This window comes from Thalassophryne amazonica, chromosome 18 (genome assembly GCF_902500255.1).
Source record: "Thalassophryne amazonica chromosome 18, fThaAma1.1, whole genome shotgun sequence".
In the NCBI taxonomy this organism is placed as follows: domain Eukaryota; kingdom Metazoa; phylum Chordata; class Actinopteri; order Batrachoidiformes; family Batrachoididae; genus Thalassophryne; species Thalassophryne amazonica.
The window spans coordinates 34,822,600-34,848,359 of NC_047120.1; the positions used below are offsets into that span (position 1 = coordinate 34,822,600).

Genomic DNA, 25,760 nt, shown 5'->3' on the forward strand with positions numbered 1-25,760 from the left:
ATGGTGTGAACAGGACGGTAACGGCAGAATCACACCTTTAGAGAAAGTTCAGAGAGAAGTAAAGGCATTTTCACGTTTTCGTTTTGTTAACATGTTCACTCGGGTTAAAATCCTCTCTCTGCTCTGCGCTCGCTGCGCACTGAACGTGTCGCGCCTGCATTCAGCAATCTCCGTGCGTGCGCACACACACAGGCGCAGACAGACACACACACCAAGAGCTCCGCATTTTAGACAGCTTTTGAAGAAGACGGCACTGTTTTAATCGGCCGTCAGCCTCCTTGTTATTGTCCCGCCTTAAGACGAGAGCGAGGCTGCAGTACAATGTCAGATTCTGAGTCGTTTTATGCTTTGTGGATAAAATAAATAATTCACGGTAATCGCAAATATGAAAAATAATCGCAAATATGAAAAATAATCACGATTGACGAATACTGTAATAATTGTGACAGCCCTACTAGTCAACAATTATTTTTGCGATTATTTGACAGGTCAGATCATACGTAAATTGCAGCTTATATTTTATCAATCGATACCATTATCAAATCTGCTTATCAATCTGATTCCTTATCGATTCCCTTACTGATACTTCCTGTGAATTTTCTGTGTGCTACAAGTAGGCTTTACAGGTTTTCTATGTCAACAACATTTTACTGAGTCTTAAAGTAAATAAATATGAAATTGGTCTCTGTATCCTTGTTCTCTGGACATAAACTCTACATGGTGGATCCTTGATCTCCGGACATAAGACAAAAAAAATCTGCAGTTTTTTCAAAAGCATTTCCTTTCAGGCATTAACAGCATGAATGTCATTTTTGGAGTCTGCAGACTCCAACTCCATATGTATGAGCTGAGCTGAGCTGGCTGTTGGAGTCTGCAGGTCTGCAGCCATACAGTCTTGGGCTGCGGCATGTCAACCAGGGCATCTCATTTTTGGGGGGGGGGAGACGACAACATTTTGATTGATTGCAGTTTATTGTTTGTATTACAACATTTGGAAAGAGGTGTCATTTGATTTAAACGGCAATTTGCTTTGAAGTTATTCTGATTCTCGCTTCCTTCTCGCAACAAGACAGGAGTCCCAGTTAGTCAATTTAATCTGCACAAAAGTGAATCACGATTGACATATTTTAATGGCTTTGAGAGGGGTTAAGAAGCAGAGTTGCTGCTTCTGCGAGGAGCAAAGCAAAGATCCAATGAAGCAGTGGATCGAAGCACTGCTTCATTGGTTCAAGGTTAAAAGCAAATGACTCGTCGATTACTAAATTAGCTGTCGATGGTTTCAATAGCTGATGTAGTCGTGACTAGTCGAGTGGACATGTCAGTGACAGTACTCCTCAAAGCTCAGCTAGTGCTGCAAACTGAGGAAGGGATTGTGATGCAACACGTGACGGTTGACAAATGTGCATCCATGTGACAGTGATGAGCACCGTAGATTCTTCCTACTTATATTTCCACTGTTTAGTATTACAGACTATACCCGTGCATTATTGCTATGTGCCAAGATGCAATGCCAATTCCCCAAATTCAGATGGAAAATACTCTTTCTTGCGGGTGTTTTGCTTTATTCCTTCCAAACAGCAAGGTGCTAAAGCGGGAAAGTGGTTGTCCTGAGGTACATTAGAAAGTCATTCCTTTTCTAGCTCCATAGATAAAGGTGGATTTCAGAACACAGCAGCCTAAATAACCATAGTGCACAATTAAGCGCAGACCTTTAGCTTGCCACTGGAGGCAGTGGCACATACAAGTGAGTCACAGAAGGAGTAAGGAGAAGTCAAGATTTCTCAGCCTGTTAGCAAAGCATTTTACTTTTATGTCCTTGACAAGACCTTAAATGGTCTTTCCCACTCTGAACTGGTATAATGGTAAACTGCGTACTGAATGTGAACTTTGAACCAGTACACCAGTTCAATCAGCAGCATATTGCCCACCACAAATCTACAATGCAAATCACATGTTACACTTATATAACTGTGTACATAAGTAGTTGGACAGTGACAATTTTTGTAATTTTGCTTCTGTACCCCATCACAATGGATGCCAAATGAAGCAATCAACATGTGCTTGCAGTGTGAACTTCTAGCTTTAAAAATCAAGGGGATTTCACACTACATCAGCTTACCTGTTTTTACACATTGCACATTCCCTCCATTTCTGCAGCACATAATTGGATAATTGACTGATAACAAGTTTCAGTCTGCCCCCCCATTATTCCAGGGAAAATTAAGCAGATAAGGTGTCTGGGGTTGATTACGAATCTTGAATTTACATTTAGCAGCTGTTCACAAGAACTCCCAATACGAGGTCAGTGTTTTCATTAGAAGGCATCAGAATTAAAGAACGCATTTTGGCGGCTGTCAACATGCTGGACATCATCAACTCTTCCACTGATAAAGGAGTGACACCCCGCACCTAAACATACTGAGCATGACAACCGCCTTTTGTCATGAAAAGCTCTTTGGCTGAATGCACAATATAAGGTGCGGTTGAAACACTTGTAAATCACAGCAACACCCCTGCCTTCTCCAAAAAGGGCAAGCAAGCAGCAGGTGGCGAATCTACATCTTACTACAGATTTCAACAGTGAGACTCCTTCACAAATATAAACACAGAGATATAAGGTGAAAACTGCTGACAACATTCAAGAATAGAATGGGTTATTTTGACTTTGCAAAACAAACAAACAAACAAACAAACTGTACAGTTTGGAAAGATAAAACAAAGACAAACTTGTATGAGAATGACGGTGAGGGAAGAGTATAGAGATGTCATGGTCCATGATTTGAATTATACTCCCTACATCATCTTTTAAACATAGTGGAAGCAGTGTCATCGGATGGGCATTTATGGCTGCCAGTGGAACTGGGTTACTGGTATTTATTGATGATGCGACTGCTGATTGAAGTATCATAATAAATTCTGAAGTGTGCGTGTATATATATTATATATATAGTGCTCTATCTGGGCAGCGTGCTGGCCAAGTGGTGAGTGCACTTGCTTCCAAAACAGAAGGTTTCCAGTTCAAGTTTTCAGGCTAGAGTTAACATTGGATTGTCCAGTTACCTTTGACATCTGAAAATGGTGGGACTGTGTCTAAAAATTACTGTAATAAATTAATGGTTAATGCAGTACTTTTGTTAAATTAAAACTTAAAAGTATATTTCATCACATCTGGATTGGTTCAGGTCAACTTTGTGGCAGTGATGTACAGAAGCAAAATTCCAAATTTTCTCCCCCCGCACACACTTATAAAGGGACTACAGAGAAGTTCTGAGACTGACCCAGAAAAAAGTAGGGTGTGGTTCTCATATACACACATATATATACATATATACACATACACGAGGTCTATTAGATAATAAACCAACCCTTTTATTTATTTATTTTTTTAACTATGTGGATTTGAATGACGTGCGATTACACCAATCATGCTTGAACCCTCGTGCGCATGCATGAGTTTTTTCACGCGTGTCGGTGACGTCATTTCCCTGTGGGCAGACCTTGAGTGAGATGTGGTCCTGCCCTCTCGGCTGAATTCCTTTGTTTCACACGCTGCTCGAGACGGCGTGCGTTGCTTTATCAAACTTTTTTCTGGACCTGTGAGGAATATCCGAGTGGACACTATTCGAGAAATTAAGCTGGCTTTCTGTGAAAAGTTTAACAGCTGATGAGAAATTATGGGGTGTTTCTGTCGGTGTAAGGACTTCCCACGGAGCGGGACGTCATGCAGCGCTTCCAGGCGCCGTCGTTGGCCTGTTTCGACCTGAAAACATCCTAATTTAAGGCTTAATTCACCCAGGACGTCGTGAAAGAACAGAGAAGATTCAGAAGAGGCCGGCATGAGGACTTTATGCGGACATTCCACTGTTTAAGGACATTTTGTAATGAAAGACATGCGCGCTACAGGAAAAACACCTCCGTGTTGAAAACCATTTGTAAAATTCAGGCGGCTTTTGATGGCTTTCAACAAGTGAGTAACTGAGAAATTGTTTAACAGCTTGGGCATGTTCCAACTTGCCCGTTAAGGTTTCCAATGGAGGTGTTTTTCCTGTCGCGACCCCCCGCGGTCGGGTCCGGCCCGACATGCGACTCTGCCCGCACGTTCTTTCATTACAAAATGTCCGTTAACAATGGAATGTCTGAATAAACTCCTCATGCCGACTTCTGAAAGTTCTCTGTTCTCTGACGACTTACTGGGTCAACAGAGCCTGAAATGTGGAAGTTTTCAACTTGAAACGGCAAGACGCTGCCGCCTCGAAGCGCAGATCGCCGCCTCGAAGCGCAGATCGCCATCAGGCGCCGTGGGCCGTCCTTACGGGGACACTACCAGACCAAAATCTCTCATCAGCCGTTAAAATTTTTACCGAAAACCAGCTGAATTTATCGAATGGTGTCCACTCAGTTGTGCCTTACAGTTTTGAAAAAATTTTGATCAAACAAAGCAGCAGTCTCTGAGCCATTCCTAAACAATGAAAAAAATCGACGAGAGGGTGGGCCACTCCTCACTCAAAGACTGCCCACAAGCGAACGACGTAACCGACAGGCGTGAAAAAACTCTTGCATGCCCACGAGGGTTCAAGCATGTCTGATGTAATCACACGTGATTCATATCCATATGGTTTTTGAAAAAAATAATAAGGTCGGATACTTTTCTAATAGACCTCGTACACACACACACACACACACACACACACACACACACACACACACACACACACACACACACACACACACACACACACACACACACAAAGCACGTCGGTGTTCTAAGTCTCACAGGACAAGTTGTGACATGTCCAGCTGTTACACAATTTCTCGGATACTCACTCGACTGAAAAGCCACCGAAAGCCGTCTGAATCTTCCGAATGGTTTCCAACATGGACGTGCTTTTTGTTGTGCGCCATGAGCGGCTCCGTCCCGACGCGCGAATTCCTCCGCACGTGTTTCATTACAAAATCTCCTGTAACAGTGGAATGTGCCGCAAAAGTGCTGATGTATACCTCTTCCACAATTTCTCTGGTAGTCAGACGACGTCCCGGATCAACACAGCCTTCACTTTGGAAATGATCTGGTCGTTTCAGCCTGTCGATGGCCGCTCGGAGTGCGGCACACCCTGCGCCGCTGTGGGCCATCTTTAATCCGGTTGTAATGATCCTTAATCTGTGTGACGCCCAGAGTATCTTCACCGAAAGCAGTCTGAATCTTCCGAATGGTTTCCACCTGGCTGTCTCTCACAGTTTCTGGAAAAATTTGATTCAGCGCTGCTCCAATCGCTCAGCCATTTTCCTGACAATGAAAATCCAACGAGGGGGGTGGACCAGTGCTCACTCAAAGCCTGCCCACAGGTGAATGACGCAACCACCAGCCGTGAAAAAACTCACGCATGCGCACGAAGGTTCAAGCTTGGCTGATGCAAGCGCACGATTCAAATCCATATAGTTTTTAAAAAAAATAAAAAGGTCGGATAGTTTTCTAACAGACCTCGTATACACACACACACACACACACACACACACACACACACACACACACACACACACACACACACACACACACACACACACACACACACACACACATTTGTGCTCAAACGTTTACATACCCTGGCAGTAGGTTTTTTTTTTTCCCTTTGGCCATTTTTCAGAGAATATGAATGATAACACAAAAACTTTTTTCACTCATGGTTAGTGGTTGGGCGAAGCCATTTATTGTCAAACAACTGTGTTTACTCTTTTGAAATCATAATGACAACACAAACTACCCAAATGACCCTGATCAAAGGCTTACATACTCCTTTTCTTAATACTGTGTGTTGCCCCCTTTAACATCAATGACAGCTTGGAGTCTTTTGTGGTGGTTGTGGACGAGGCTCTCTGATGGTAAAACTGCCACTGAATGTGTCTTGGACTTTATTTACATTAATTACAAAGAAATACAAACAGTATGGCACTTTATGGTAAATGTGCATGGAATACAGTGCTCAAAAACTCAGTGACTGTGCAAGAAGGAGAAGAATCAGAAAGCCACCAAGACACCCAGACAACCCAGGAGAAGTTATGGGCTTATGTGGCTGTGATTGGAGAAATCGTGCACAGTGCAAGCTTTGCATTTTGCATCACTACTCTTAGCTTCATAGTGGAGTAGAGCAGAGAAGGATTTTCTTTCACCAAAACAGATCAAATCCAGGCTTGCAAATCAGATGTACCTTCTGGCAATTTGTAGCTAAACTTTCAGGTCTTCTTTTTAAGAAAATCCTCCTCTATACCACTTCACCATGAAGATGGATAACTGGTGGGGAGCCATGGCCCAGGAAACCAAATAAATTTTGCATCTAATGATACATTTTCAGCATCACCTGGAAGAAAAAAAAATCTTAACAGAAATGCATATTTAAATGATCCCAGATTCAACCTTTTTAATTTGAACTGTCAATGATAATGCTGAAATAACAGAATATGACATGGAAGTAGGACCTGGAATGACTTTCCTCACTCCCAAATTATGCATTAACTCAGAACAATTAAACTACATGAAATTCATGAAGACTGAAAAGACTGTTAAAGCATTTCAAAAACCACAGCTAAAATTGTAGAATATTTTGAAAATCATTGTAAAATATCAATAACATACCTTAAAATAAAAAAGTTTCCATTTCTTTTTTTTCCAGTGAAAGAAAGTCTAGATTAAAAAAAAAAGTCACAGAATCTTGTCTGAAATCCTGTTTGAACAGCATAATGTTTATTTTACAGAGACAAAAAAAAAATTCTTACCATGTTTATTCGGGGCACAAGATGCAGTTCACTTTTCCCGTTTCTTTTATCTTATGGATGTGTTCATGAAGATGAACTTTAAATTAGGGATGTCCCGATCCGATCACGTGATCAGAAATCGGGCCCGATCATGTGGTTTCAGACTTGATCGAAATCGGACATTGCATCCTGATTAGGAATCCGATATAGATTTTATCCTCATTATTTTGATCAGCACTATTTCAAGCTCATTATTGCAGATTAACGGGCCTTTCACGTGTCGCAAGCGTCAGAGGCGCCAGGAACTGGTCTAAAAAGCATTATTTTCAATGAGACGTGTTGCTTTTAGAGGCGTCAGAAGCGTCGCGTCAAAAGCCGAACTAAAGCGACGCTTCTGATGGGAGCGCACATTGCCGCTTGTCAGCAGGCTGACGCAGTCAAAGTTCAACCCAATTGTTTTATTATTATTATTATTATTTTTTATTGAACAAAACAAAAAACAAGTTCAACCCAATCCAACTTTCGACGCTCTAAGCTGTGAAGTAGCTTCGCGCTGTCCAACAGGAATGACGCGTCGGGCCAAAACACGGAAGACTAGTAGCAGAAACCACTGATCTGTACAAAACAGATCGGTGCAGAAACCACTGATCTGTACAAAACAGAAACGTGTCACAGGACTGCTCATTTATAGAGCAGTTTTGTGAAGAAAAATCCTTGGAAATATTTTTTGTTGTTGCTTGTTACCTCAAAATTTCTGATTACTGTTTTAAAAAAGTTTAGAACACTTGTAATTAAAATAGCTAAATCAATAAATGGTTCTTTAGAAACCTTTCATTTGGAAATTAAAACTGCCTGTTATTTCAGATTAGATAATTTCTTGTTTAACATAAGGAACCTTGGACATTTATTTTTAGACAAATAAAATAACATCGAAACTTGTACATTTTTTAAGTCTGGTAGATTCAAGCTACCTCAAAGAGAAGCGCACTGTTTAAGTGATAAATAATAAAATAAGGTGATTAAAATGAAAATATTATATATTTAGCATTTGTTCATTCAGTTTTTTAAAATATCGGATCGGGACTCGGTATCAGCAGATACTCAAAATCAGACGACTTGGAATCGGATCGGGGCCAAAAAAAACCTCATCGGGACACCCCTTCTTTAAATTCAATTCAGCACCAATTCCACGGATTCTTGTCCTTATTAAACTTTTTCAAACAGTCTTCTCGCCATCTTCTCTCTGTCCGACGTTGCAACGTGACACAGACATGCCGCAATTTTTTTTTTTTTTAATTTGATGGCTCTAAAAGTATGCGATGTCCACATGATACATTTAGCTTAAAGAACTGCATCTTGCAGTGGGCACACAGCGTCGCCATAGCAGCAACCAACCAGTCCCGCTTTACGACAGGCATTTTTCTCCACTGCACTCCGCAGATGTCAGTGTCCGCAGATTTATAAAACTTGCACGATGTAAAAACAAAACAAACAAACAAACAAAAAAACTAAAATGCTGCTTTGCGATAGGCATTTTAAAAACTGTGACAATCACGATTACAGAGTACAACACTATCACCACCCCCCCATGATGAAATCCGTGGAATTCCTCAGATCCGTGGAGTTTTTACAGCCTTGCTTTATGTTGACTTTGAAGGATTATTGTTAACAGGATTATGTCAAAACTACTGCACGGATTTTGACTTTGTATAGGCTTTGAAGGATTATGTCAAAACGTTCACAGATTCTCACCAAATTTGCACCACAGATAGATATTAGGACATGCAAGACTCCACTGAGTTTTGGAGGTGATCCAGATCCGGCTTGGCAGACGTCAGAAATCTGTGACTGCTCTTATTTTTTGATTGCAACTGTACTGTTATTTTCACACAATGAAACAACAACAAATAGGCCAACGAGCCTGTCACTGCAGCTTATGCCAAACACGTCACATCATGCTTTACATCAGAAGCCATGTCTACATCCATTAAGTAATTTGTCCCACTAACTTTGAAACAGAAAGAAGCATCAGAAGAAGTTCTGTCCCCAGTAAAACAACCTGTGTTAGCAGCCGGTCAGAGTTTTGGTCCCTGGTAAAACTGTCTTTTAGTGGCAGCTCTGAGTTAAGAGAACACATTACACATCAGATATTTTTTTAAATTAAGGTATTTAAAGGGATACCGTGTTAGTTTTAAATATCTTGGGATATGGTCAAACACCAACTGGAGACCGCTAAAAATGAAGCCGAGGTGGAAGTGTAGTTTCTTGACTAGCCACTTGAGGCTACCTCCAAAACAAAGCACTTTCCCATGGGACTCCATGTTAAAATATCCACCTTTAGAGCAGAAATAAACATGTTTACTGCCTGGTACGAAAAACAGTTTTGGCCTCTTTATGCTGAGTTTACACATAGGTGGGATGCGTAACAAATGTCATTTGCATCATTCTTGGCACATTCCTGACATTCAAACGTGACTTAAGGCATCTGAATAGGTTTCTTTAAGCTGCGTTTACACATAACGATGGCAAGTCACGAATGCCGCGAAGTATACATTCTTGGCTGCTGATCACGAATGTGATGATTCGGGGCAGAGGCGTCAGGTGTCCTCAGGAACTGCTGCAACCTGTTACCATGCATTACAATTAATGGCACGTGTTGCTGAAGAATTATTAGGAACCATTATGCACGGTCAAGAATAATGTTCCACGTTGTTGCACGCTATCGCGATAACAGCGCATCGTTAAGTTCTGTCACGTTGTGAATGAGGCAAATTGTCTCCACACACACCCATATTCATCCAACCGTCAGTTGCTGAACAATTCAGATTGTTCCAGTTTGCTCCTCAAAATCCACAGCAGAAGAACTTTGTGATTACATGCTTTGTTGGGCTCTGTGCCATGGAGTGGCGCAGAGAGGAGGAGGAGACGGAGAGCACCAGCCAGATGTGTGGCTTCACGCGGCTCTGGTCTCGTTTGTTTTCCCAAACATCAGGCACATGGAGCAGGTGGAACACCTGCAGGAGCGTGCTGAGGAGTACTGAAACAAACTTTTAGCCGACTTGGCATCACTGTCCTTCTTCAGCATACTGCAGCAATGAAACTGAATGCGGTGCAGCAGGGTTTAATTGTGCACACATTAGAGAAGAATGCTGTCATGCTCTATTAAGGATCACTACTAAAGACGAATCAAAACGCTCAGTTGCAACCTCCACGACATGAGGCGAAATGAGGGTACTGCGGAAGATTCATGGAATCATGGAAGATTTTTTTGACAGCCAAAAATATGCTCCACGAAAATCACGAATATCACGCACCAACATGCATTATTAAGAAACCTATTCAGATGCATTAAGTCATATTAAGAATGTCAAGAATGTGCCAAGAATGACGCAAATATGACATTCGTAACACGTCTTGCCTATGTGTAAACGCACCATAACAGCTGTTGTGTTGTTGCTGTGTTTTCTTGTGTGGTGAAACGTCCTAACAGATCATGCAAGATGTCTCTGCTGCAAGGCTGACACCGAGTGAAACTCTCATCTGATTTAATGTTTCATGCAATGGTGTCAACACTTAGCAGCTGTCAGTAGATTCATCTGTTAGGGCCTCTTAATGCATGATCACTGAGAAAATAAGGGGCTCATAAATTTTAACCTCTACACCAGAGGTCTTCAACTCATTACAGAAAGGGCCGAGAGGATGCAGGTTTGCTTTGCAACCACCCACTCCTCCATATAATTTCCCTGATTAACTGATTCCATCTGCTCAAAGTGATGTTCATCAGTGAAATTACCTGGAGGAGTCAGTTGTTGCAAGGAAATCTTGCACCCTCTCAGTCCTTTCTGGAATGAGTTGAAGACCTCTGGTCTACACCAAAGCAAATGTTAAGCGATCCACCTTGCAGTCTACTAAAACACGATTTAATAAACACCTGAACCAAGGCTAGCCTGTTAGCTACTTTGGACTCGGAGAGAGGTGTGTTCAAGCTTTGCTCTTCATACACTGACCCACCCAACGCTCCACCCCTTTATGCATTACTGAGTTCATCATGAATCAGTGCGTGAGGGGCTCTCAACACAGCGATGCCCAGATATGGCCTTCATATCGGCTGTTCCGCATCTCTATAGACAACCTGTGGGTGACATCACACAGGCTTTGTCCAGCATATATACAGTGTATATTCCGAGCGAAAGGTTCCCGGTTCAGTGCCACCCCTGCTGATTCTCCATTTAATGTGGAGTTGTGTGTCAGGCAGGGCATCTGATGTAAAATTTATGCCAAATCAACATGCAGATCCACCTCAGATATGCTGCGGCAACCCAAAGGTAAAACAAAGGAGAAGCTGAAGGGACTTACTATTGACAGATGCCATTCCTTTTTGTTGCACAGGGATGATGCATTTTCTCTATTAAATATTAGAGAAATTAAAATGTGATAATAAGAAATATCTATATTTACTGAACTTGTTAACCTAAACTGTTTTTGCTTATGTAACACAGGAAAAAAAACACAACATTGTTTTTACTTTAATTTACAGTATGTTTAAAAGAAAAATATTATTCTTTCAAGGTAGTAATTTAATGCATGGATCAAGTAGGTAGTTTTAGGCTTTCCAACACCCCCCCCAAAAAACCCCAAAACCACAGGTACTAAATGAAAAACTCATCACAACAAAACTGTAACAATTCCACTTGATTGTGACTAACAAGACACTGTACTGTGCAACCACCTTGGCTCATGGATGGCACCCAACCAGTCCATTCCCACCTCTGGAACGTCTATTCATCTACAGTTGCATGCAAAAGTTTGGGCACCCCTGACAATTTTCATGATTTTCCTTTATAAATCATTGGTTGTCTGGAAATTTCAGCTAAATATATCATATAGCCAGTGGTGGGGACAGTTCCGCTAATCTGCTAACAGCTAATTATCGAAGCTAATGTTTTCATTATCCGACCAGCTTTTCAGATAACTTTGAAAACCATCAGCAGACCAATTAGCTTCCGATAAATTTAGGTCCGATAATTTTTAGACCGCTAATATGTTTTTGCAGGCATAGTGAATAAACAGTTAAACAGAATAACAGTTAAACACATTTGTGAAGTCTGAAATCAAAGATTTTAGTGCCTGCCTGGTAAATGTTTTGTAGCAGACGGACAGCTCGATCCTCTGCAGACAGAGGAGAGCTGGTTACAGAAGAGAAAGCAAGAAAGAGAGAAAAAAGATAATTTCTCTTTACACCATACTGACTTGCTGGCATATCACCCAAGTCATCAACAGGCATACAGTTTTAACTTATGGTTAAAATTTTAACCAAACTAATTCTGGACAAGTTATTTAAATTAATGACATGTCTGGCATTGTATAAAGTGAAAACATCAGCTATGTGTTTTAATTTTAAAGTAATGCACTAATTTTGAAGTTATTAGCGTTTTGGACACACATTCTGCAGTGCATTATGGGTAAAACTGCACAACAGGAGAAATGCATTGAGATGCTCTGATCAGGCTGCTGCACATGGACAACGGGATTAAATTTGATGTACATTATGCCCAAAACTCTCCTGGGTTTATAGACATTGTTATTGTGTTTGTTTTATGTAAACATGCCAGAAGCTAAGGTTGTTTCTCCATTATTTTCCAATGGGAATAATCACTGAGCTGCAAATTGCTTCCTGTTTGAGCTTTAATGTTCTGCTTATTGTCCTTTACAACACTGTTTGTCCTCTTTGCTCCAGAGTAACTGGTTCTCAAGACCAGGCAGCTAAGTTGCTCTATGCTACCCTTTTCTACTCTTCTATTTTACTCTTCCTTTTTAGATATTTCAATATACCTTAGTATACTAGCATAGTTCCACTTTAGAACTGGAATATAATATATACCTTACTGAATTTTCATATATATATATATATATATATATATATATATATATATATATATATATATATATATATATATATATATATATATATATATATATATATATGGCAGAGACCCTGAAAACTGATGCTCCGTTTCTATTGGACAGCGCAAAGCTACATCACAGCTCATAGCAGCGAAAGTTGGATTGGGTTGAACTTTGAGCAAGGTAGCCTGATGACAAGCAGCAACGCGCACTCCCGGCAAAGTGTCGCTTTAAGCTCGATTTTGACGCAACGCTTGGCAAAGCGTCTCATTGAAAATAATCCTTTTTAGACCTATTCGCGATGCTTCTGCCACAGCTGACACTTCCAGTATGAAAGGCCCATTAGTCTTCTGTAGCTGCTGGGTTTCTCAATGAGGCACTTACTTGCTGGATTTACTTAAAGAAACGAACCACATAGCTAGAAATAAGGGATGGGTATTTATAAGATTATATCGATATCAATGCCATTATCGATTCCACTTATCGATCAGTTTCCTTATCAATACCTTATGTCAATTTTCTGTGTACTAAAAGTAGGCTTTACAGGTTTTCTATGTCAACAACATTTTATTAAGTCTTAAAGTAAATAAGTATGAAATTGGTCAGTGGGTCCTTGATCTCTGGACATAAATAAAATCTGTGCATGGTCAATCCTAGATCTCTGGACATAAATAGAAATAAACAAAATCTGCAGTTTTTCTCAAAAGCATTTCCTTTCAGACACTGACACAAATGTAACTCCATAGACTCTGAGCTGAGCTCTTTCAAACGGCTGCGCCGCAAGTCAACATCAATGTCATTCAGAAAGAGCAGAGAATGTCTCATTTTGGGAGGAAAAAAACATCTGTTGCAGTTTCTTGTCTCTATTACATTTGAAAAGAGGCGTCATTTGATTTAAAACGGTGATTCACTTTGAAGTTAGACAGACTCTAACTTCACTCGGCAGAGAGCGCGCAGCGTGTGGAACAGTGCGAACGAAATGGAGGACGATTTTCGTTTCTTGCCTGCAACAAGACAAGAGTCCCAGTTAGTGACTTTAATCCACACAAAAGTGACTCACGGTTGACATTTTTAAATGGCTTTGAGAGGGGTTAAGAAGCGGACTTGCCGCTTCTGAAAAGCAGTGAAGCAGAGAACCAACGAAACAGCGGGTCAGAGCACTGCTTTGTTGCTTCAAGCTTCAAGCAGAGCCGCAATGCAGAAGTGGTTGATTACAGACCCGGGTCTGCAATCGATGTAAAGAAATTATCATTGTCCCGATAAAACACCTTCAAAATAATGGCCGCTCTGAAGGACCGATAAGGGAATGGTTAAGCAAAAAGGCTATTGATGTTGGTGGATCAAATTATTTCTTAACGATTCTTGAAAAGAACTGGTTCTTGATACCCATCCCTAGCCAAAAAGTTGTAGTTGACACTCCCTCACAAAGTATGTGTGATAATCTAATTTTAGTAATTGCTGACATGACAAAGCCATTCCAGCAGTAACCCAGGATCCTCCTAAGAAACCTATTAACAAGGATATCTAGTCACCACCTTAGGTCCTTGGTTAGCATCAAAGTCTCACAAGTAAGATAACAAGCACAAAGACCTCAAGATTTGGACCTTGTTTTCTTGTAAAGATACTGGCATCGCCAAACACCTCTGTCCAGCAACCTGAAGACTCCAAAACTCGGAAGAGCTTTGGAGTCGCTGGGTCCTCGCAAAGGCTGAGGACCCAGCGACATGAACATTGCAGCCAAAATGAGTGAATTCCTCTGGTTTGACCACATACATCCTACATGTACTTCTGACCTACAAGTTTAGAAAGTCACTGAATGCCTGGAACATGATTCAGGACCATCACAAAGCCAAGGATCTCCCTTGCCCTTGCCATGTGACATATGCAGAATGAATGCAAAAGTTTGTGAGCCTAGTTTGCCCGCGAATCACCACAATGGTAAATAAAATGTCTCCAGGCGCAACAAATGGGACGCAATGAGGACAAAGTAGTTTGTATGCCAGTGATAATCATTACTGTTATTGTAGTTTTCAACGAAGACATTTTCACGTGAAAGGAATAAATTTCATGAAAAAAATGCTCTAAACCTTTGTGTTTATTTTATTTTGAGTTTTCTGGTGTAAGGTGGGCTGCACGGAAACACAAAACAAACCCAACATCAACGTTCAATTAAATACTTTTGCACACGCCACGTCATGTTTTGTCTGTAACAAAAACAGACAGACATAGAAAAACACACTCACACAAAGATCTGGTGTGATGATCAATACTGATGTGATCCATTCCCTGTGCGCCTCCACTAGCAGAGTGCATCATATATTATTCACCAGTTTGTTTCAATATTGTGGGAGCAATACCTCAAAGTCTGACCTTGCAAATCTTTTTCCCCCCCTCCATTTAAATTACAACCACGTGTACGTACATGGACAGATGTTTGTGTGTAACAGCGCACATGTGGGCTTTGGAGGTGGACACAGAGTACTTTCAGCTGTTATGCAGCTCATGAAACTCAGTAAATAAAATATTCCTGTTAATTCTTCACAGATATCACCAGGTTACTTAAAATACAGAGTAAAAATCTGCATCACACCTGTGAATCAAATGTAGAGACATTTGGATCCAACCAATAACAGAACCGGGGCGGATTACTGCACGGAGTTGCCTGGGTTGAAGACAAGCAAACTACAGTCACATGAGCTCAAAATTATTGTTGTCACCAAATTGTTGTGGAGAACACACATAATAACACCAGCAATGAACAACAAACAAATGAATGACAACTACTGATGCTTCATCGAATGTTGCAACATTTTTTGTTTATAAATTAAAATAACCTTTTGGAGCACTATTTGAAACTGTGTGACATTTTCACACAAAAATTATGAATATGAAATGCAGTTTACAGTAATTTCATCTATCACTATTTACCTACATTCTTTGGTTGTAATGGGATTTTCATGTTCCACACACAAATGGAACCCAGGGACATTTTAATCCACACGTGACCACAACATGAATGAATATAATTGTCTACATACCACACAGACTGCATTAAGGAAGAGGACGGTTCAGACAGTCTGAGTGAGGCTTAGAGGACCAAAGAATTTTAAATGTAAACCAGTGCGTAGTTATCTTTTTTCCCCTCTTTTGAATCACTGCTGCTAATCAACATCCCACGTGGCTAATTGTAATTGCCACCAATTAGCCACAGTGGCTAACAGTTTATAAACCTCAAAGCGCTCTCTGCAAACCCAGACACTCTTAATTCCTCACTCAGCTTCTCAAGTGCTGCAATTACGGTATCCACCAATTCTGAAAATATCACAGCATCAGCAATGATGTGAAGGCCATTAAACCTATTCTTGCCAACAAAAGCAATTAAGCCGCTGGTTTTCCCAACCCTACAAAAAAAAAACCTGTCCGTGCAGGCACTGACGATGTAGGGGCCAGAACACTGGCATACTGGAGGCACTGTGACAGTAAAAGTGAAAGTCCATTAACATGTCACTGTCTGCCTGTGAGGCATTGAGATCGTAGCCCCATGTGCACATCTACGCTAAAAAATTAACAAATCGATTAGCTTAATTCTAACCCTGGTGGAAGGCTGACCCTATATTAGAGACATCTAAAGGGTCTTCAGAAGTCATTGTACCAGCAATGTCCCAACAATTACATAGATGTGTGCTGGCATTACTTTCTTGCCATTTTGAGGGTATGGTGAAATTCCCTGAATTACTACACAGTTCATTCCCATTCAAGCTTTTATAAAGAATGCTTTTGTTTCTTTAAACAGTAGTTTGAAGCAATCATACTATACAAATGCTCGATTTATAACAATGTTTTCAAATTACTATAAAAACTGAAATGTATACTTTAAAAAGGTGAAATTTTAATAATAAAAAAATTCAAAATCGAAGACATGCAGTGTCCTTGGTGGCCAGAAGACCCAAGGCTTTAGAAATGACAGAAACTGACAAGCACATTTCAAGCTACATTTACCTTGAAAACCACACAGAGATAAGGAGTAAATTGTCTGCTTTGGCATCTTTCACGCCAAATCCTTTTTGTGGGGTTGGGTGAAGTTTTAACAGTGTTGAGTTTCAGAATGGCTCTTAAATAATCACAAAAACACAGTAAATTCCTATGCAGAAAAGCTCTGTGGTCACTCTGACCCGCCTCACTCCATACCTCACTCAACCACCACCCTCACTTTTTCTTTAGTACCTAAATTCATACCATATCCCTTCTGCAGAGTTGTGCAATATCAGGCCAAATGAGTTGGATCCAGAAGTGGACTATGGATTTGTACACTTCCGGAAGTGTTAGTTTGGTGAGAGCCCTATTTTGGAATAGTTCAAATTGGCATACCGTGCAAAACATATTCCCTCACTGCTGAAGATTTTCTGAAGCCTAGGAAAAACCAGTAAGTAAGGAAAGATAACTTTTCGGACAGTTTTTACCTCCGCCAATGAAGTTGGAGGAGGTTATGTTTTCGCTCCGTTTGTTTGTTCCTTTCTTTGTGAACAGCCTGGAGTGCACATTTTTTTTTTATATATTGTTATGAAATTTTTACTGAAGATTCATATCCTGATAGGTAAGAAGTAATTCAATTTTCAAGGTCATAGATAAAAATCGGTAAAAATCTTGGAAAATGTGAAAAATCCCTATCTTTAACATTGAACAAATTTTCAAAAATTCATACCTCCGTCAAAAAACATCAAATTTCTTTCATATTTGTGTAAGATGGTATCCTTTATTGGCTGACAAAGTTTGATCCAGATTACAGATTTTGTAGCCATTTAAATTTAACAATGAAAACCCCAATTAACGTATATTTTACATTCTATCTTAACCAAACATGCCCTAATCACTCTCATATTAGAAAGTGAGGTGCAGACTGTCACTCACAATCGCCTGGCACATTTTGACCCGGATCTGATCCAGATTGTGGATTTTGGGGGCATTTCAATTTAATACTGAAAAGCCCATCTGGTATATATTATGGATTATATCTCGATCACTCTACTTTTTCTGTTCTGGATTTACCTACACCAAGAACATTGGATGGAGGTTCTAATCTTATGTCTGTCTATCTTCCAGTTATCAGTTGGAAACCAAGTGCCAAAAAGCAATGACAAATTGTGTGTAGTAGAGATAAGCAATGTTCTGTGAAAAATTATCTGCAAAAGAATTCAGAAACCAAAATAGTTAGAAAAAAATAACCTGGCAACACCACACACACACACACACACACACACACACACACACACACACACACACACACACACACACACACACACACACACACACACACACACACACACACACACAAATAAAACAACAAACAAACTCTGATTCAAGAGCATGAACTAAATACATACACGTACTCCTGACATTTGATGACATCTAATTTATCTTACGAAAAGCCACTTCTAACAGGACTTTGACCTTGAAAATTTTTTCCAAGGAAACATTTTGTGGAATGGTGAACTAGCATTGGCAGAGGTTTGGGCTCTATGAGCACAGTGCTCTAGTCTTAATGTTTTATCTTTTTTTATTATTATTATTTGTTGTTGTACATGTTCAACTGGCTGGCACTTTTTAAGCATTTTTTTGGCCTACCTTTATTTTCTTCTGACAAACTTTTAAATGTTTTTCATTTTAATTCAGATAAATATTTTAAACTGCTTTTACATCAATATAAAGCAGTTTAAGCAGTACTATTATAAAAGGTGTAATACATTATAGAGCCCAACTGATATGGATTTTTTGAGGCCGATGCCAACAACGATATTTGGATGAAAAAAATGCTGATAATCGATAAATCGGCTGATTTGCTGATAGCCGATAAATCAGCCGATATTATTATTTTTTTTTTTAATGAATAAAATGTTCTTTTTTGGACCCTTAACAAAAAAGGTATGAGCTAAAAGCTGAAGCTTTGTCCTCATGTTGATTAACTTTATAACAGAGAAGAATTTTCAAGTTCAAAAAAATGCAAAAATGCAATTGGAGCAGTTAGGGGGCTATTCAAACGGGCCAACTAGTAAGATATCATTCTTGAAAATGATCTTTACCATATCACGTGAGGTAAATCTGCCCTACGATTGGATTTTGGAAAACCATGTAACGGGGAACCAATTCCGATTGGACACTCACATTGCGCACGTCATCACACATCTTCTATGAGGAGTACCAAGATGGCCAACAGTGGATCGAAAGTCCGCAGAGTTAGCTTTTCAGCAAAAAAAAAAAAAAAAAAAAAAGTAAGTTTCTATCTCATATCATTAAAAAGTTATTTATAATTTAGTAAAGCTTGGTCCCAGCCGTCATATACGACGGTGTCGGCCCCAGAGGGTTTACTGGCAAACGCCAGTAATTCCCAGAACCCTTCCGGACGACCAGTGAATCTGAATGTTTCAACCTCTTAGCAGTAAACGAAAGTTTTTCATGCTAGAAATAAGGTCTACACAACGTGGGCTTAATAAAAAGCGTGACCAATGCAATGAAGCACATTTGACACATTACTACATAAACTGAGTTAATCAAACCGAGTTGAACTGAAACGGGAGAAATGTGGGGTGAATGTAATCGCAAAGTTATTACAAATAACAACCTTATAAACTTGTATGCTTTTGTCAGCCGATCAGTGCAGTGTCACAGCGAACTACGGGGGCTGGCGATGAACACATTTAAGCAGGTGTGTAAGCAGCTCAGTTGAATGGAGTCAGATCTCTATCTACTGGACAAACGGTGCAAGGACATTTTACATTGCCGACACAAACATTATTTCAGTAACTGTTCTGTTTGAGAAATTATCTGCGTTCTATCGGCAAAATTTTGGCCGATAGTGAGTACTTTGAAAAGGGCTTATATTGGCCAATATATCGGTTTGGTTCTAATACATTATATTAGTGCTTCAACTATTGATTACTTTCATAATTCATTAACTGAGAAAATAATAAATAAAAAACAAATCGATTTACTGGTTAAGCCCACAGGAAAAATATGAAAAAACATGGACCAATATTTTCTAGACCCAAAGGTGATGCCTTCAAATAGCTTGTTTTATTCACAACCCAGTTTATTGCCAGAGAGGAGTAAAGAAAACTGTAATACTAGAAGGCCCTCAGACCCACATGTCTGTGGACATGTTGCTTAAAACATCTTCTGAATCCTGGATCCAAAATATGTCCCAGATCAAACCCCAAAATACCTCCCTCATTTTCCAGGACAATATCCATCTGCTCACCAAATTTAATCAACATTCTCTCACAACGTTTAGCATTAAATGTAGCTAAGTGCCAAACATTCATCTGAATCTCAGTTCCAGAATATAGTCTGGATCACCTCCAAAACTGAATCATAAATTTCCTGGAACATCACCTGTCTGCTCACCAATTTTTATTGAAATCTGTTTATAACTTGTTGAGTTATCCTGCTAAGGGTGTAAAGATGCATTGTGAATCATATCAAGGAGCCTGAACAGAATCTTTTTATTTTTGTTTAGATACCATGAAAAGTAAACTACTGCATAGAAGAAACAATGGCTGACTGTCATGCTGCGCCTCTATCTCACCACACTTCCCCACTCAGCCACCTGTAAAACAAAGTCACCTCGCACAATTACAAAATCACCCCACATAATGTACAAGTCACCCCATTGAGTATCTTAACAACAAAAATGTAAGGAGTGTAAACAGGGCTGTGAAATGAAAATAGTGAAATCCGAGGAAAATTCGCAGACCCCAAGGAGCCGGGGTCTCCGGCCTTGTGGGGCCCAAGAAACCAAATTAAATTTTCATCTACTGATACATTTTCAACATCTCCTGGAAGAACAAATCTCAAAATTAGTGCATATTTAAATGATCCTGGATTCAACCTTTCATTTGAACTGTCAATGATCATGTTGAAATAACAGAATATGACGTGGAAGTAGGACCTGGTATGATTTTCCTTTTAATTGTAAACCAAATTATGCATTAACTCAGAACAATTGAACTACATGAAATTCATGAAGATTGAAAAGACTGTTAAAGTATTTCAAAAACCACAGCTAAAGCTTGTAGAATATTTTAAAAATCATGGTAAAATATCAATGACATACCTTATAGTAAAAAGCCACACATTCTTATGTAAATTCCTGTAAATCCACTCAAAGCCACAATGTCTTTGTTCCCATGAAAAAAGTCTACATTAATAAAAACTAATTTACATTGTTGTGTAAATTCATGTATCCTAAATTCATTCAAAGCCACAATGTCTTTTTTTCAATGAAAGAAACTCTAGATTAATGAAAGAAAAAGGCATATAATCTTTTCTGAAATTCTGTTTGAACAGCACAGTGTTTATTTTCCAGAGAGAAAAAAATTCTTACCAGTTCGCTTTTCCAGTTCATCTTTCAGGTGTGTTCATGAAGCCAGCAACCATTCCATGGATTCTTGTCCTTATCAGACCTTTTCAAACCATCTTTCTCGCCATCTTCGCTCTGTCTGATGTCGCTCCGTGACACAGACATGCTGCAAAATTCTTCTTTTAAAAACTTGAAAGTTCTAAAAGTTTGCGATGTCCACATGCTACATTTAGCTAAGCTTCGCACAGGAGCCACAAAGTGTTGCTGCAGCAACCAACCAGTCCCACTTTCCGACAACTGTCGTAACAGCTACGCTTTGAGTGGCATTTATTCTCCTCGAAACCACGCGGATCAGAGGAAACTGATTTGTATCTGTAACACACAGATCAGTGTCCGCGGACTTATAAAACTTGCATGATGTCATAAAAAAAAGAGAACGCTTTGCGATAAGCATTTTAAAAACTCAGTAACGATCACGATTAAAGAGTACAACACTAACACCCCCCCCCCCCCCCCATGATGAAATCCGCAGAATCCCACGGATTTTTCACAGCCCTGGTAAATTATATAAAGTTACACAATTTTTGTGCCACACAAGAATAATAAACACTGTCCACAACTGTGGATGAAACCAATCCAAGCAAATTATTCTGCAATTCTGCACATGAGCAACATCTGGCGAGAGTGAGCATTTTTATGTCGAATAGATGTTTAAAAAAAAATGTCTATGGCAGGTAGAGCATCTTTTCAACAGTGGGTGAAGACTCTACACCAGGGGTGGGCAGCGAGGGCTGAGACACTGCAGGTTTTCCTTGCAACCAATCACCTCAGCAGGTGGATTGCTGATGAGCTTCTCCCCTGAACATAAACACTTGATCGTCAATTAAATCATCTGCTGAGACAAGTGATCATTAATGAAATCACCTGCTGAGGTAATTGGTTGTAAGGAAAATCTGCAGTGTCTCGGCCCTTCATGGCACGATTGCCCACCCCTGCTCTACACCCACTGTTGAAAAGATGCTCAGAAATGGTTTAAAAGTGAAACTGTTTTCCCCATCTATTTGGAGATGTTCAATCAACGCTTTGGCTTTGAAAATTTTTAACCAAGATTTTTAATAGTGGTATTTTTTTAACCTGAAGAATGACTAAATTATAACAAATGATCATTTTTGGAGCCTATAATATAGGAGCTGCCTTACTTTTTCTTCGCAAATGTTCTTTTTGTTCAAAGTTTATTGGAATCAAACCCACACTGAAATGTTAATATTTTGTTTTCCACATACACAAGACAAATTCTGATGAGGGGACGACTTGGCAAATGAATTTAGGGACAAGATGGCTCGTGGGCCGAACGGACCTCCCCCCCACAAAATAATGCCCTCTCACAGAAGAACCATGATTTTGACGTGCGTAGCAGTATTCGTATAGTGAAATTCCATCCGTACATAGTGTCTGTCTCATTGGTCAATACACGGCACGTGATCATGAGGCTATATACTTGCATCTGTATTTGCTATTGATAGGCAGATTCCTAAACTACATTAACCACAATCCCTAATCCTAACCATAACAAGGCTGAGCTACATACGAATACAATTTGGGTGGATCCTAAAACCCAGAAACCTTCTGAGACATTTTGGAACTGGAAACATTACTTATTAGGCAGATTAATGCATTTTATGATATTTCTGTCTGTAATTAAAAGTAATATTGTAGAAAATGTTTTAAACTGGTTAATATAGTGCAGTTTTAAAAATGATTTATGGAGAACTTTTGTTTCTGACTGGGTCGTGGTCAGAAACAAAACAAAAATGACAATATTGTTCTTAAAGCCACACTATATTAACCCATTTAAAACATCTACAATATTACTTTTAATTATAGATAGAAATATCATAAAATGCAAAAAAGCAATGTTTCCAAGATGATGTCAGGTTTTAGGATCCACCTAAAATTGGACACCGCAGTCTCGTTTGAGGGCGGGCGTTAAAGGGGTAAAATATGATGCAATTTTTCCTATATCGGGACAGCCCTCGTCTGGACCCATCAGAAACATGGCACTTTCTCTGAGGTTTTGTTCAAATTACATGGCAAACAAAGTGAAAATGCAAAGAAAAAATGATGACACAGTGGAAAGTGACATGTGTTGCGGTTTGTTTATGACCCAGAACTCAAGCATGTTGAGGCAGTTGTGTAAGTGAAAGAACACAGCTACTCTGGCTAGCTGTGTAGGTTAACAACTACCGACACGACCTCTCCCATTTGCCTCGCCTTCCTTTCTCTATTGGGAACCAAAAAAAAAAAAAAAAAAAAAAAAAAACCTGCACTTTCCGTGACTACTTCAGGGAATGCAGCCAAAAACAAAACAGTACACCATTTTTCCATTAGAGGTGATGCTGTTTGTGGGGAGAGACTGTGTGGGAGTGTCTGCACAAACCATTCGGAGGATGGGGGTTTCAGCAAAAACCATTTTAAACCGTCACGTCCGCTACGTGGCGGCGAGTATGCTTTAAAGTTTACCGAGCCAGGCCAAATGGTTTATGCTAAAACTCCCACACTCCGCTCGGGGATTAGTCTCTCCTGTATTTGTGCACGCTGTCCCTGGATGTGGTCAAATCCCGTGATATCATGCAGAGGTTCAAACGAGAATGTGTTGTCCTATTTGGAAGGAAGTGGTTATTCATACATAGCTGTACTCATGATCCCGAATTCTATTTGTAACTAGCGGGCCCTTATTATGGTTAGGAGTTATTAGGATTAGTGGTTGTGGTTAACGTAGTTTAGGAATGTATGTCAGAGGGACAGCTCAGGTGGGACGGTTTGGAGACAAAGTCAGAGAGGCGAGATTGAGATGGTTTGGACATGTGCAGAGGAGGGACCCAGGGTATATAGGGAGAAGGATGCTGAGGATGGAGCCACCAGGCAGGAGGAGAAGAGGGAGACCAAAGAGGAGGTTCATGGATGTGCTGAGAGAGGACATGCAGGTGGTTGGTGTGACAGAGGAAGATACAGAGGACAGGGTGAGATGGAAACGATTGATCTGCTGTGGCGACCCTTAACAGGAACAGCCGAAAGACAAAGAAGAAGAAGGAATGTATGTATCAATAGCAAATACATATACAAGTACGTAGCCTCATCACGTGACCTATACTGACCAATGACAGAGACGCTATGTACCAATCAACGTTCACAAAACAAGTGGGTTGCCGCAGAGCCACGTCACTTCCAGTGAAGTGGCCAATCCGAAGGTGAGAATTTGTACCTCCACGACTGGCCGCCCAATGAAAACAAGCTCGGGCTGCATTGATTGTATATTATTTTGTCTCCAACTTGCTTCTAACAGCCAGCTAACAGCTCTTACTGCCTGGAATGATGAGATTTATACACCAAGCTCACCTGAAATGAACCTTTGTACATTAAATTGACTTTACTGACGAGTCTGGCCCCTTTGACCAAATTACATGTATTTATATTGAGCTCTGCGATGTTTTCATCGGCCAAAAATGGCCACCAGAGGGCGCTCGGTGTAAAGTCCACACCAACCCATATGATTACGTATGGATAGACACTTACTTTTGACAAATAGGAAACATAACATCAAGGAATACGATTTAAATTTCCAAATATTTTTGTTTCTTTAAAGTTGAAACATTAACCACAAATTGTTTTCTACGTAATTACTGGTAACAGCAATGTAATTACGCATCACGATACGTATCGTACCGCGGAGCAGCTAACACACAAACAAACCGCGGAGAAAACATTGATGGAAGGACTTTTAAATCACTAAATAGTCACATTAAACAATCTGGACTTAAAAAAAACCGCACACACACTGAGTGTGTATGAGTGTTACTTTATTGTTCCCGCCTGTTATCGACAGCGTATAAACATGTTACAACATAATTTATGGGAGACTTTAACCTCCATTAGCTAGCTTACAACTACACGCGCAACAAAAGTAAAACTCACTCGTGTATATTTGAAAGAATGGGCTGCGTTTCTGTGAGATTAAACGATATAATTTGGATTATATTAAGGTGGTGGAGCTGTGAGATAAAAAGTGCAGCTTTGGTTTGATATGGGTGTGCCGACGGCAGCTGTTTGTCCTCTCGCCCTGCCCAGCGCCGCTAAAGCAGATGTGGGAACTTTCCCATCCGTTTCAAGCGCCCGAATCTAAAGAAAAACAAAACCGGGGCCTTTTTCTGTGTGTTTTTTAAAAACTCCCGTCCGCTTTTGTCGAAACACCCGTCGGCTTACCTTTGATAACGTTGCTGTAAATGGTGGCTCTGAACTCTTCTCGGGCGTGCTGGTCGAAGTCCTGGCCGTGAATGATCCGCATTTGTTTGAGGAAAGTCGACTTGCCGCTCTCACCAGCGCCGAGCAGCAGGATCTTCACCAGCCGCTTCACGTACGTTTTCTGCCGGGAAATGTCCCTGTCGATCTCCTTGGACTTTCTCAGTTGTTCCACCTCGCCGCTGTTCAGGAGGCACACTGGTAGACAAACTTTTAACACGGACCTGGACGGCAGGAAATCCGCCATGTTCGCACAAACTTCATCGATGCTAATTTGATGCGCGTTCGCGCGGAGGCGCGAGCACGGGACCAAGCCCCTTCCCTAAAGCCAGGAAGTAGATCTGCTCACTGTTTACCACGCTTTTTTTTCCTCTCTATTTCATCCTCAAAAGTAACGCCACAGTTTATTCGTGATACTCAGGCAGATTATTATATTTATCTCACGCGGAATTATCAATCG

At 40.2% G+C, this 25,760-nt stretch overlaps 2 protein-coding genes across 3 annotated transcripts in view; one reads left to right on the top strand and one right to left on the bottom strand.

Moving 5' to 3' along the window:
- LOC117531518 (guanine nucleotide-binding protein subunit alpha-13-like) overlaps window positions 1-25,588 on the bottom strand; it is a 68,874-nt gene extending 43,286 nt beyond the window's left edge. The window contains exon 1 of the mRNA XM_034194632.1: window positions 25,265-25,588. Coding sequence (XP_034050523.1) covers window positions 25,265-25,547 — 283 coding nt within the window. The 5' untranslated portion in view covers window positions 25,548-25,588. The remainder of the gene's footprint in view (window positions 1-25,264) is intronic.
- LOC117531517 (regulator of G-protein signaling 9-like) overlaps window positions 25,346-25,760 on the top strand; it is an 81,519-nt gene continuing 81,104 nt past the window's right edge. For both annotated transcript variants that reach the window (XM_034194629.1, XM_034194630.1), the window contains exon 1: window positions 25,346-25,359. The gene's annotated coding sequence lies outside the window, so the exon portion shown is untranslated. The remainder of the gene's footprint in view (window positions 25,360-25,760) is intronic.